Source organism: Lucilia cuprina, chromosome 3 (genome assembly GCF_022045245.1).
Source record: "Lucilia cuprina isolate Lc7/37 chromosome 3, ASM2204524v1, whole genome shotgun sequence".
Lineage (NCBI taxonomy): Eukaryota > Metazoa > Arthropoda > Insecta > Diptera > Calliphoridae > Lucilia > Lucilia cuprina.
Window position 1 is genome coordinate 17,031,192 of NC_060951.1, and position 12,946 is coordinate 17,044,137.

Here is a 12,946-nt window from a genome sequence, read left to right on the forward strand (position 1 = left end):
TATGGTTATACGCGATAACGCGTCAGCAACATAATTATCTTTTCCCCTAAGACATTCAACTGTAAAATCATATTCCTCTAAATCAAGTCTCATTCTTGTTAATTTTGAACTTGGATTTTTCATAGAAAACAAATAAGATAATGGTCTGTGATCAGTGCGGACTAAGAAATGTTTTCCATATATGTACGGTCTAAAATGCATAATAGCCCAGTGTATGGCTGTTAACTCCTGTTCTATAGTTGATTTATTGCTTTCGCCCTTTGTAAATACTTTTGAAGCATATGCGACTGGAAGATGCTTTCCATTGTGTTCTTGTGTTAGAACGGCGCCACAAGCTTGTTTGCTTGCATCAGTTGTTATACAAAATTCTTTTGAAAAATCTGGATACTGAAGCAATGTTGGACTCATTAATGCCTTTTTTAGATGTTTAAAAGCCAAATCACAAGCCTCAGTCCATTTGAATTCAACATTTTTCTTCGACAACTGTGTCAAATGTCTTGAATAATCGGAAAAATTTTTGATGAACCTTCTATAATAGTTGCAAAAGGCTACAAATCGTCTTGCCTCGTCAGCGTTTTTTGGTGTTGGATAGTTTTCAACTGCGCTATATTTGCTATCGTCTAGGAGTATTCCTTTATCCGTACATTTATGTCCCAGATATGTTACCTCTTTCCCGAAGAACGTACATTTCTCAGGGTGCAACTTGAGATTATATTTCCTACATACTTAACTCAAACACATTTGTTAAATTCGAAAGCATGTGCGTTTCGGAACAACCTAGTACTACTAAATCGTCCATATACAAGAAAGCTTGGTCGGGTCTTAGACCGCTGAAAGCAATTGTCATCATTCTTTGGAATGAATTTGGGGCTATTTTTAAACCATTGATCCAAGATATCATCAATTCTTGGTAATGGGTATTTATCCGCTACGAGTTTTTTATTAATTTGCCTATAATCGATCACTAGTCTCCATCTCTTTTTATCGGAATTAGGAAGAGATTTCTTTGGAACCAATAGTATTGGACTATTATATTCAGAGTAAGATGGTTCAATAATTTTATCATCTATAAGTTTTTTAACTTGTCTATCTATCTCTTCTTTGTGTACATGTGGTATACGATAATTTTTTATATATATCGGAGTTGTGTCTTTTACTCTCAACTTTTGTTTATAAAAATTGTTTATTGTTATAGTTTCCGTTTTTAATCCAAGAATATCACTATAATCAGAACAAAGATTAGTTAATGTTTTTTTCAAATTGTTTTGGAAATTGTTTCTTTAAAATTTTCATTATTTCTGATCTTCTTTGGCCATTGTTTATGTTATTATTTGTGACTATATCATAATCAGTAAAATTTTCTGTTTTTATATTAGATTGCTTTAATACTACAGGGCAATTATTGGTATTTAAAATCCTAATAAAAGCTTTGTCAGTTTTAACCAATGTGTTAGCTATTAATACACCTTCTTGGGGCTCCTGATTTGGAACCAATATTTCTTGTACAGCATGAGTGAATTTCACTTGACGAACGACCTCTGCTCTGGCTGGCAAAGTAATATCAGGCCTTAAAATAAAAGAATCATGATCTTGGCTAAATTCAAGAATGCAGTTATATTTTTTAATGAAATCCATTCCTATAATACCGTCACATGGTATCGGGAATTCATCTTTCACTACGTGAAAGTGATGAGGAATCAAAAACTGCGTGTATCTTAGATCAAAAAATATCGTACCAAAGGGATATAATTTTGCCTTCGCCTATTCCACTTAATGTTGTTATATGTTTAGTATTTAATTTTTTAAAGGCATACTGGAGTTTTAGCAAGGATATGTCTGCACCTGTGTCTACCAGCAATGTTATTAATTCTTTAGTTTGATTAATCTGTAGTTTTATGAAAATGCTTAAGTTGAGGTTAAGATTGTACACCTTTTTATTTACTGTTCTGATCCTAGGGGAGCGTTCTGGTTTTCCGAATCGCTGTCAGATAGATTGGCTGCTCTCACATAATTTCCGAGGTTGTTGCCTCGCTGCAATCTATTTCTGTTTCTGTTGTTATAATTGTTATTATTATTTCTAAATCCATTTCTGTTCGGATTTCTAAAGCCGTGGTTGTCTACAAAGTTATTGTTACTTCTATTGTAATTTCTTTTCCTACCATAATTATTCTGTCATTGTCCATAATACAGTACGGCGTTTTGTTGTCCTGTTGCCTCGGTGCAACTGTTTACAAACTTACTAACAACTTCGTTCATACTGTTAAATTGACCTGCTTCCATGATAAGTTTTACTCTATCAATTGTGCAGTTTTTAGTAAGTGCCTTTACGGCAACCTGCGTTGAATATTTGCTTGCCAATTCGCAAGACAAGCCATCCGATATATACGCGTTTTCTAATGATTTTGTAAGATTTTCTATCTCTGTACAATATGCATTTGCTGTTTTATTATTTTGTCTTATGTTCATTATTTTTGCTGATAATACTTCCACCGATTCTCCCTTAACAGTGTCATTCAATTTGCCAACAATTTCTGCTATGGTCGCTTCATTGTTAATTAAATTTCTAGCAGTTCCTTTTAGTTTAGTTTTTATAAGAGACACTGCTGTGGATTCGTGGCTTCCCTTTATTGAGTCGACCAAAGCCAATGAATCAAGAAAAGATCGTAAGTTTTCAGATTTTCCATCAAAATCTGGCTGAATTCAAAAATTCCACTACTGTCTGCGACATTGTTTTAACTGTTCCTGATTCTTGCTGTGAAAAACTAGATTTTATAATTATCTCTTCATGCAAATTCTCTGGTAAGTCAATTTTTATATCCTTTCTAATGGCAACTTTAAAAGCTCTTTCTTTTAAATCCAGAAAAAATCCCTCTGCTGCTGTTTGATGTGCTTTAGTTAGTCTGTTATAATTTACGTTAAGTATTACTCTTATATCCTCAAAACAACGTAGCAAAGTTTGCATATGTTGGTGAATTGTTTCTTCCTTAGTTGGTCTATCAATATTTAAACATTTGTAAGACCGGTCAAAATTATCTCTAATTATTCTAACCCTTTTTACTATATCCGACCACTCCATCTATACTCTATCCAAATTGTTAGCTCGGCTTGTATATTTCTTCTTTAATCTTTTATTATGTAAGGCGTAAAGACGCAACAATGTATTTAAACCTATTAAAACAGTTGTTATTACTAAACAACATTCAATTAATTCAAGACTTGCATTTCCCTGTACTACCTCTACTTGGTGTTTTCCCATTACAAAGGACCTTAAATAATTTTAATTGAGCTTGAAAACTTAAATATTCTATATATTATTTTGATTATTCATTATTCTTAAAATTATTTATATGTAAAAAAATAAAAATTATTTATAATAAAAATATTTGTCAAATGGCGGTTAACGCCTACTGACCTAGATTTCACGTTGCATAGTCCAACAGGTTTCAGCTTTTCCACAACTGTAAACAACTTTATAGCTCAATTGTGCCAAGGTATTTAGCATAACAAGATGAGAGGCTGATACCATAACACCATTCACCACGGGTTTAACACTGTTTTCGAAACGTTTCGATAGCGCCTGTATTTCGGTGTCATTCAAACCAAAAACAGAACAAGATCTTTATGAAATATGTCAGGGTCATCAAGACTTTTATATCTGTATATTTAACATAATTATGAGCTCAGAAACCCTTATCGGGGGTTCTGTTCTATGGGGGCTAGGTGAAATAATGGACCTATTTTAACCATTTTCGGCTTCGTCCTTGCGTGCGTGCGTGCCAAAATTCATCCAATTATCTTGAAAATTGCAACCTGTACCTTGCGCACAAGGTTTACATGGACAGCCAGCTTGACGGACGGACATAGCTTCATCGACTCAGAAAACGATTCTAAGCCGATTGCTATACTTTAAGGTGGGTCTAGGATGAATATTTTTGTATGTTACAAACATCAGCACAAATCCAATATACCATCCCCACTAAAGTGGTGTAGGGTATAATTATTGCAGTGTACTAAAAATATTTTATTTAGCTGGACAAATTAAATTTTAGCTTGAAACTGGACAAGCATCAAAAAAGCTGGACAATCCAGCCAAGTCCAGCCAGACTGGCAACCCTAGGCCAGAAAAACTAAAACTAAAGTACTAATTGCATAAAGAAGGAGAGATCGCAAAAAAAGAGTAATAAAGTTCATAAAGTAAGGCGAATATTTTAAGTGCGGCCTTAACTTATATTCTTAGAAAATGGCCAATTCACAGCTTTGAAAACGCGGTAATTTGAGGTTCCCATATGGCTGCAAATAACATTGACAGTTTTCATGCTATGACAGTCATTTAGGCACCATTTTAAAGCATTATGATTGCACTTTAATATGGTATATCATTTGTAGCATAATGCGTTTTTTTTCAAATTGGTCAATTTGATAGATCGGTAGAATTATTGTTCTATGTTAAACAAATGCTGTAATCTGAGGTTTCGATATGGTTGCAAATAACATTGGCAGTTTTCGTGCTAGGAAGGTCGTTTATGCACCATTTTAAAGCATTAAAATTGCCATTTGTTTTGGTATATAATTTATTTCATAATGTATTTTTAGAAAATGGCCAATTGGATAGATCGGTAGAATTATTTTCCCAGGTTTAAAAATGCGGTAATTTGAGGTTCCGATATGGTTGTGAATACATTTGACAGTTTTCATGCTATGACAGTCATTTATGCATCATTTTAAAGCATTATGATTGCACTTTAATTTGGTATATCATTTGTGGCAGAATGTGTTCGCCTCAAAAATGGTCAATTTGATGGATCGGTAGAATTATTGTTCTATGTTTAAAAACGCGGTAATTTAAGGCTCCTATATAGTTGCAAATAACTTTTATAGTTTTCATGTTATAACAGTCGTTTTTATATCTTTTAATTGCATTATAGTTCCCATTTGCTTTGGTATATAATTTATTCCATAATATATTTTTAGAAAATGGCCTTTGGATAGATCGGTAGTATTATTTTCACAGCTTTAAAAACGCGGTAGTTTGAGGTTCCGATATGGTTGCAAATTACTTTGACAGTTTTCATGCTATGGCAGTAATTTATGCATCATTTTAAAGCATTATGATTGCACTTTAATATGGTATATAATTTGTTGCATAATGTGTGTTTTTACAAATTGGTCAATTTGATTGATCGGTAGAATTATTGTGCTATGTTTAATAAACGCTGTAATCTGAGGTTCCGATATGGTTGCAAATATATTTTATAGTTTTCATGTTATAGCAGTCGTTTATATATCTTTTTATTGCATTATAGTTGCCATTTGTTTTGGTATGTTGTGAATGACTTTGACAGTTTTCATGCTATGACAGTCATTTATGCATCATTTTAAAGTATTATGATTGCACTTTAATTTGGTATATCATTTGTGGCATAATGTGTTCGTCTAAAATATTGTCAATTTGATGGATCGGTAGAATTATTTTTCTAAAACGTGGTAATTTGAGGTTCCGATATAGTTGCAATTTACTTTGACAGTTTTCATGCTAGGGCAATAGTTTATGCACCATTTTAAAGCATTAAAATTGCCATTTGTTTTGGTATATAACACCGTACAACAAATTGGGAAAAATTGTTGCACACATGAGCAAGACCATATACGTTGGAAACTACATACTTGATATAGTTAAACTACATTTTTGGTTTTTTGTTTTCTGATCGTTTCTTCCTTAAAAAGAACTTTAAAATTTGATAATTTGAATTTGAAATAATTATATTCAGCTTAAATTTGGTTTGGTATAGTGGGTCAATATAGGTATCGATTGAAAGAGAAGAATAACAGTGTTTTTACAAATAAAATGGTTTTAAAATGATACAATAAAAAAACTAAAAAAATGTCCTTTAAAATTTTAATCCTTTAATATCCTTATTTTCTATGGTCAGTTTTTTCAGGAAAAAATGTATGTTATATTTACAAATATGGAATTGCAGACTCCCAAATTTCATGTCTATATCTTTATTAGTTCTTTGTAAAAAAATTAAAAGTTACGATGCATTAAAATTAAAAATATTTTGTTGTGAATATTTTGTTTAATTTAATTTATTATTTCTATCAAAAAACCTACCCCCATTATCTCAATGTCTGTTAATTTTTTATCCTAACGTTAAATTGACAGTTTTCAGACAAAATATCTACCAATTAAAAATTATATAAAATTTTATTTCGTATGATTATGACGGTTTAGTGATTAAAACATGCATGTTCCGAATTATAAACTCCACTTCAGGATAATATGATAAGCGCAATATTATTATAAATATAACTTATAATATAATTAATATAAACATTAATATCACGATGAAAAGCTACATAAATCTCTCCTCTTAATTTCATAATATACATATTAAAGGACTGCACAAGACAACAATAAAGCGACAATTTGTTAAAAAATGTCGTGTGCTTATGATGGAGCACACGATATTTGTCGCATTATTGTTGTTTTGTGCAGGCCTTTAATATGTCGCAATTGAAATAAAATTCAACATAAATATTATAAATAAAAAATAAATCACATTTGAAAGAAATTCAGTCCGGCTATACTTTCCTAACTTGTTTAAATATTTATGTATATCGTGGTTTACTAATTGCACATAGTATACCTTCACCCTGTTGTAATTTCAAAAATGGAGCCATTTCACATCTTTAGCTCTAAAAAGTAAGTTAACGAACTGATCGGGGAAAACTAAAAATATATTCATACTCTGTGGACTATAACAAAACGGAATTGGTATATGAGAACCCCTGCATTTTTTGGTGTATCACTGTGAAACTATTTACACAAAACCAAAATTAGCATTTTCTCAGTATTTTTTTATGTCCAGCTTTTTTTGTTTTGTATGTTTTTTAACTTTTTATCATAGAGATAAAGAAACTCGGTTCCACAATAACAAATTTCTAATTTTTCTACATAATATTTTAACAAAAAAAGGACTTTGAAATTTTTAGAGGGGAAAATTTTATTAATTTATTGAGATATTTAAAAAATATATTAATAAAATTAAACAAATGGAGCTATGAAGACCAAATTTCAGACTTTTGTACTCCATTCTAATGTCTTTATTATGAATATTTTTTGTTGAAAAATTTCGTATAAAATTTCAAGGATAATAAAGGATAAACTTTTATAAGGATATTATTTACATCTTTTTATTCTTAAAAAAAATAAAACAAAATACGAGATAAAAATACTGCAATTGTCTACTTTAGTCCTCTTTATAACAATATGGGTATCAAACCCATATTGTTATAATAGGGTGGCTTAAAATATTTTATAAAAATTTTTGAAAATTGTATGCACCTCAAATTTTAAAGTCCTTTTAAAAGGACAAACGATCAGAAAATGAAAAACTGAGTACGCAGTTATATCATATAAATTATGTGCTTTCGTATGTATATGGTTTGGTTCGTGTGTGAAAAATGGTGTTGGACGGTGTAACTTCTGTAAACACATTTTTAGAATTTTTAAAACTTTTTGATGATGTAAAAATATAATAAACATTTTATAAAAAGATCCGAACCCGTTCATTTATCCAAAATTAAAATCTAATTTGCCGACAGGGTATTTACTTCCCTAAAAGAACAGTGAAAGTCATTTGACTACAGATGGATTGTTTCTATCATAGCGTAGAACAAAGTATCTATCAGTTTCTTAAGGCAAATGGACAAAAATTATGTAAACATGTATGTACGTGTGATATTTCAACTCCCTCACACTTATGAATACTCTTGACTTCAAAACATATATTGCGCTACTCACTCTTTTCTAATTTTTATTATTATGTTTTAATACTATATTTAGGTTATTTTTTAATATTTTTTTGTTTTAGTCTATGGCTTTTTTAATACTTTTTCATATGGGGCATTTCACGTCAAGTGAACCAACTTTTGAAATCGATGTCTTCCGATCGCGATGATGGCGAATTTGCACCATGGTTAGTTCTATTGGATAGTAATTCAGACACAATTTTTCAACAAGATCGCTCGTGAACTTTCTAAGTTAGAGGCGGTCAAAATTGACATTTTGGACATGCAGGTGTTTTTCTCATCCATGTAATTTATTACCTATTGTTCTTAGCAAAATGTGTCCCAAATAGTTTAGATAGCTATTTATGCAATCTTTCCAAAAAAAAAAAAATAAAAAAATTTAATAAAATATTTTTGATTTTTTTTAAATCAAAAACATTTTTGACTTTTTTTTCAAAATGGGCCCTTCTTATTTTTTTTAAGAAAGCTTAAGTCTTTTCCTAAGCGACCTATATGGTCGCTTAGTGGGATATCTATCAAAAAAAAATTATTTTGTAACTCAAGATTTAAAATTTTTGATTTTTTTTTTGCAAAATCAAAACTTTGTTGACTTTTTTTTAAAAAATGCACAAATTTTTTAATTTTTTTGCTCAGATGAAAGCTTATGTGTTTTCCTTTAACACCCTTTTTGTCGCTTAGTGGGATGAGAGTGGGATATCTATAAAAAATATTTTGTAACTCAAGACATACAATTTTTTACTTTTTTTGAAAAATCAAAAACTTTTTTGACTTTTTTTCCAAAATGGACTCTTTTTTTATTAATTTTTTTTCTTAAAAGAAAGCTTAATTCTTTTCCTTTAAAACTTTTTTGGTCGCTTAGTGGCATGCGATTGGGATATCTATCAAAATAAATGTTTTGTAACTCAAGACAAATGTTTATAAATTGATTTTTTTCATATTTGTGTGTAAGTTTTTTCTAAAACCTTAAAAATAAAAACCACAACAACTGACCGATAATAGCCACTGGAGGGGTGCAATATGAGGCCGACCGCTATTAATTTTCCACCCCCAAAATTTGTCTGAGTTTTGTATCTTGCGGCTTTTTTACTCAATCCTAGAGGTTGTTTTCAGCGCACACAAATAACAGTTATTTTTTAACGGAAAAATAAAAGTCTGATTGAAACAGTTAAAAAATGAGTTTTTTTTTTCCGTCATAAAATAAGAATTATTTGAGGAGTATGGATAGTTGAAAATTTAAAAACTTCATAAATTAAGTGTAAAAATAGTTATTATATAAATTGATCTATTGTGATTAAGATTAAATTTTACTAAATTATTCGTCTTTTTATTATTATTATTATTATTATTATTATTATATATTAAATTAATTATTATTACAAATAAATAACAAAATTAAATTATTCAACATTTCCATAGAAAAAAAGTGGTTTTTATTCCTGAGGTTATCATATTATGGGTATTACAGTATCGAGGCTATGAAATTTTAGTTGGGTATGTTATGTACCATCGGAAAGGCTAATCTGTCTAGTTTCTCTGCGTAAGTTTAATTTTTAAGGTTTACACACAAATATGAAAAAAATTAAAATAGTGCAAATTTAAAAACCTTTGTCTTGAGTTGCAAAACATTTATTTTGATAGATATCCGACTCGCATCCCACTAAGCGACCAAAAAGGTTTTAAAGGAAAAGACCTAATCTTTCTTTTGAGAAAAAAAAAATTAATAAAAAAAATCCATTTTGGAAAAAAGTTTTTGATTTTTCAAAAAAAAAAGTAAAAAAAATGTATGTCTTGAGTTACAAAACATTTTTTTATAGATATCCCACTCGCATCCCACTAAGCGACAAAAAGGGTGTTAAAGGAAAACACATATGCTTTCTTCTGAGCCAAAAAAAAATTAAACAAGTTAGAGTACCCTCCACCAGCTACTTTTATGTTATTAGTTTTCTGAATTGATAAATGATTTGTTGAACATTATAAATTTAGTAATTTGCATGTATGTATGTGTGTGAAAGATTTGGAGATTTTCAAAATAAAAATAAATATATAATTTTGTTCTACATAAAATTTTGTTCAACACAAATTGATAACGCTCTTTAAATACGGTTAAAGCGCTTTTAAGGGCTGGACCTAATATAGGAGAAATAGAAGTATACAAAACTAATATTTTTGCCAAATTATGTATTTTACAAATTATTAGCTTAATTTGGTAATAAGTAATGTGCGTTTAAAAGATTTTCGTAAAAGGACTTTGTATGGGAGCTATGTCCAATTATGTATATAAAGACAAAATTTCAGAATTCTGTGTCTATATCATTACTTGGTAATAAATATTATAAATCTAAGTGATTTCTGGACCTAGTATGAGCTATGACCAAATATGGACCGATCGTAAAACAATTTTATAGTGAATTTATGTATATAAGAGCAATATTTTTGCTAAATGTATAGATATCAATATTTGGTTATAAGTTATGAGCGTTTTTTCTATTTTTCGGAAGGGAACATTGTATGTGTATTTTTCTAAGAGGGACCTTGTGTAGGAGCTATGGTTAATTATGGACCGATCGGAAAAAAAATTCACAATATTATTTCACTGTATATGAGCAATAATTGTACCTATCGGAAAAAGATTTCGTGGTAATATTTCTTTATGTGAGAGCAATACTCTTACCAAATTTTATATCGGTATCTAAATTTAGTAATAAGTTATGTGCGTTTAAATGATTTTCTGGAGGGGACCTTGTATGGGAGCTATGACCAAATATGGACCGATCCAAAGAAACTTTCATGGTTATATTTCAGTATATAAGAGCAATACTTGTACCAAATTTTATATCGATATCTTAATTTAGTAATGAGTTATGCGCGTTTAAGTGATTTTCGGTAGGGGACCTTGTATGGGAGCTATGACCAAATATGGACCGATCAAAAAACTCTTCAATTGTATTATATCTGAATATAAGAGCAATACTTGTAACAAATTTTATATCGATATCTTAATTTAGTAATGAGTTATGTGCCTTTAAGTGATTTTCGGGAGGGGACCTTGTATGGGAGCTATGACCAAATATCGACCGATCCAAAGAAACTTTCATGGTTATATTTCAGTATATAAAAGTAATACTTGTACCAAATTTAATATCGATATCTTAATTTAGTAATGAGTTATGCGCGTTTAAGTGATTTTCGGGAGGGGACCTTGTATGAGAGCTATGACCAAATATGGACCGATCGAAAAAAGCTTTCATTGTAATATTTCTGTATATAAGAGCAATACTTGTACCAAATTTTATATTGATATCTTTATTTAGTAATGAATTATGCGCGTTTAAGTGATTTTCGTGAGGGGACCTTGTATGGGAGCTATGACCAATTATGGACCCATCCAAAAAGTTTTTCCGCTGAATAAATTCTATTGTCATAAAATTTAATTTTATAAAATTTTGTGAAGATATCTGCATTACGACGGAAGTTATTAACAAAAAATAATATATGTACTTTTGTATGGGAGGTATATGAAATTGTGGACCGATTCTGGGGATTTTACGCAGAGATTAAGCCCTTGTGTGGAAACGAATGTATGCCGATTTTTATGGAATTATCTTGCATAGTTTTCGAGAAAATTACGTCATAATGTCTAAAAAATGCTTATTTTTTCGAGGTTGTTTCAAATTTTGATTCATAAGTTTTCCCGATGTGAACCGATTTTGCCCATTTTCAATACCAAACAACATAGGAAAACTAAGAACATTTTGGGTGAATTTGGTTAAATTCTATTGCTTCGTTTTATCGTGAGCGTGTTTTACACAAACGGACAGACGGACATAGCTAGATCGACTCAGAATTTGATAAGGACCCAGAATATATATACTTTGTTGGGTCTCAGATGAATATTTCTTAGTGTTACAAAACGAATGACAAAGTTATATATACCCTCTATCACCACTGATGGTGGTGGAGGGTATAATAAAAAAATAAAAAGGGCCCATTTTGAAAAAAGTCAAAAATGTTTTATTAATTTTTTTTCGAAAGATTGCATAAATAGCTATCTAAACTATTTGGGACACTTTTTGCTAAGAACAATAGGTTATAAGTTACATGGGTGAGAAAAAACACCTGCATGGCCAAAATGTCAAATTTTAACCGCCTCTAACTTAGAAAGTTCACGAGCGATCTTGTTGAAAAATAGTGTCTGAATTACTATCCAATAGAACTAACTATTTACTTCAGAACTAATTAACTAACTAATTTACTTCAGAAACATTGCAATAAGTTGTTCTGATTTATCTACTTCTCAGAATGGGTTCATGCAAAATCATTTCAGATTTCTGAAAAGAAATCTTAAAAATAATGATATCACCTTTACTTCTACATCCAGTTTTGATGAACAGTTTCTATAGTATTTCTAATAAGTTCTTCAGCAATACTTAGTTATACACTAGTTCATTAGAACGTATGAATTCTGGAACTCGTTGAAAAATCTCAAAAACATTAAAATAATTTCTAATATTTGAGAAAAAAATTAATAGAATTGAATTTAAAGTAGTGGAAAATTTTAATTTTGTTTGTTATTGGAAGAAAAATTTTGTAGAAATGAAATAACTATTAAAACAACATACAATTTCCTCTTATTCGATTAACCGATTCATTTTGAATTATCCGATTATTAACCGGCCAACTTAAAACCCCAAATAATTATTTGTCGAATAAACCGAATAAGACTAAACCCCGAATAATTAAATACTCTACCTCCCATACAAAAGTACATATTCCCGGAAATTTGGTTTTTTGTTAATAACTTCCGTCGTAATGTCGATATCTTCACAAAATTTTAGAAATTAAAATTTTATGACAATAGAATTTATTCAGAGGAAAAATTTTTTGAACGGGTCCATAATTGGTCATAGCTCCCATACAAGGTCCCCTCAAGAAAATCACTTAAACGAGCATAACTCATTATTAAATTAATATATCCATATAAAATTTGATACAAGTATTGCCCTTATATACAAAAATATAACCATAGAAGTTTCTTTGGATCGGTCCATAATTGGTCATAGCTCCCATACAAGGTCCCCTCCCGAAAATCACTTAAACGCACATAACTCATTACTAAATTAAGATATCGATATAA

The 12,946-nt window shown here is 30.1% G+C and overlaps 1 protein-coding gene across 1 annotated transcript; it reads right to left on the bottom strand.

Moving 5' to 3' along the window:
- Positions 1 to 3,412: 3,412 nt before the first annotated feature.
- LOC124419137 lies at positions 3,413 to 10,907 on the bottom strand (the record flags this gene model as incomplete). The annotated part of the gene is made up of 2 exons (XM_046947595.1): positions 3,413 to 3,617; positions 10,888 to 10,907. Coding segments are annotated over 2 exons (225 nt in total), but the record flags the coding sequence as incomplete, so codon positions are not given.
- Positions 10,908 to 12,946: the final 2,039 nt, after the last annotated feature.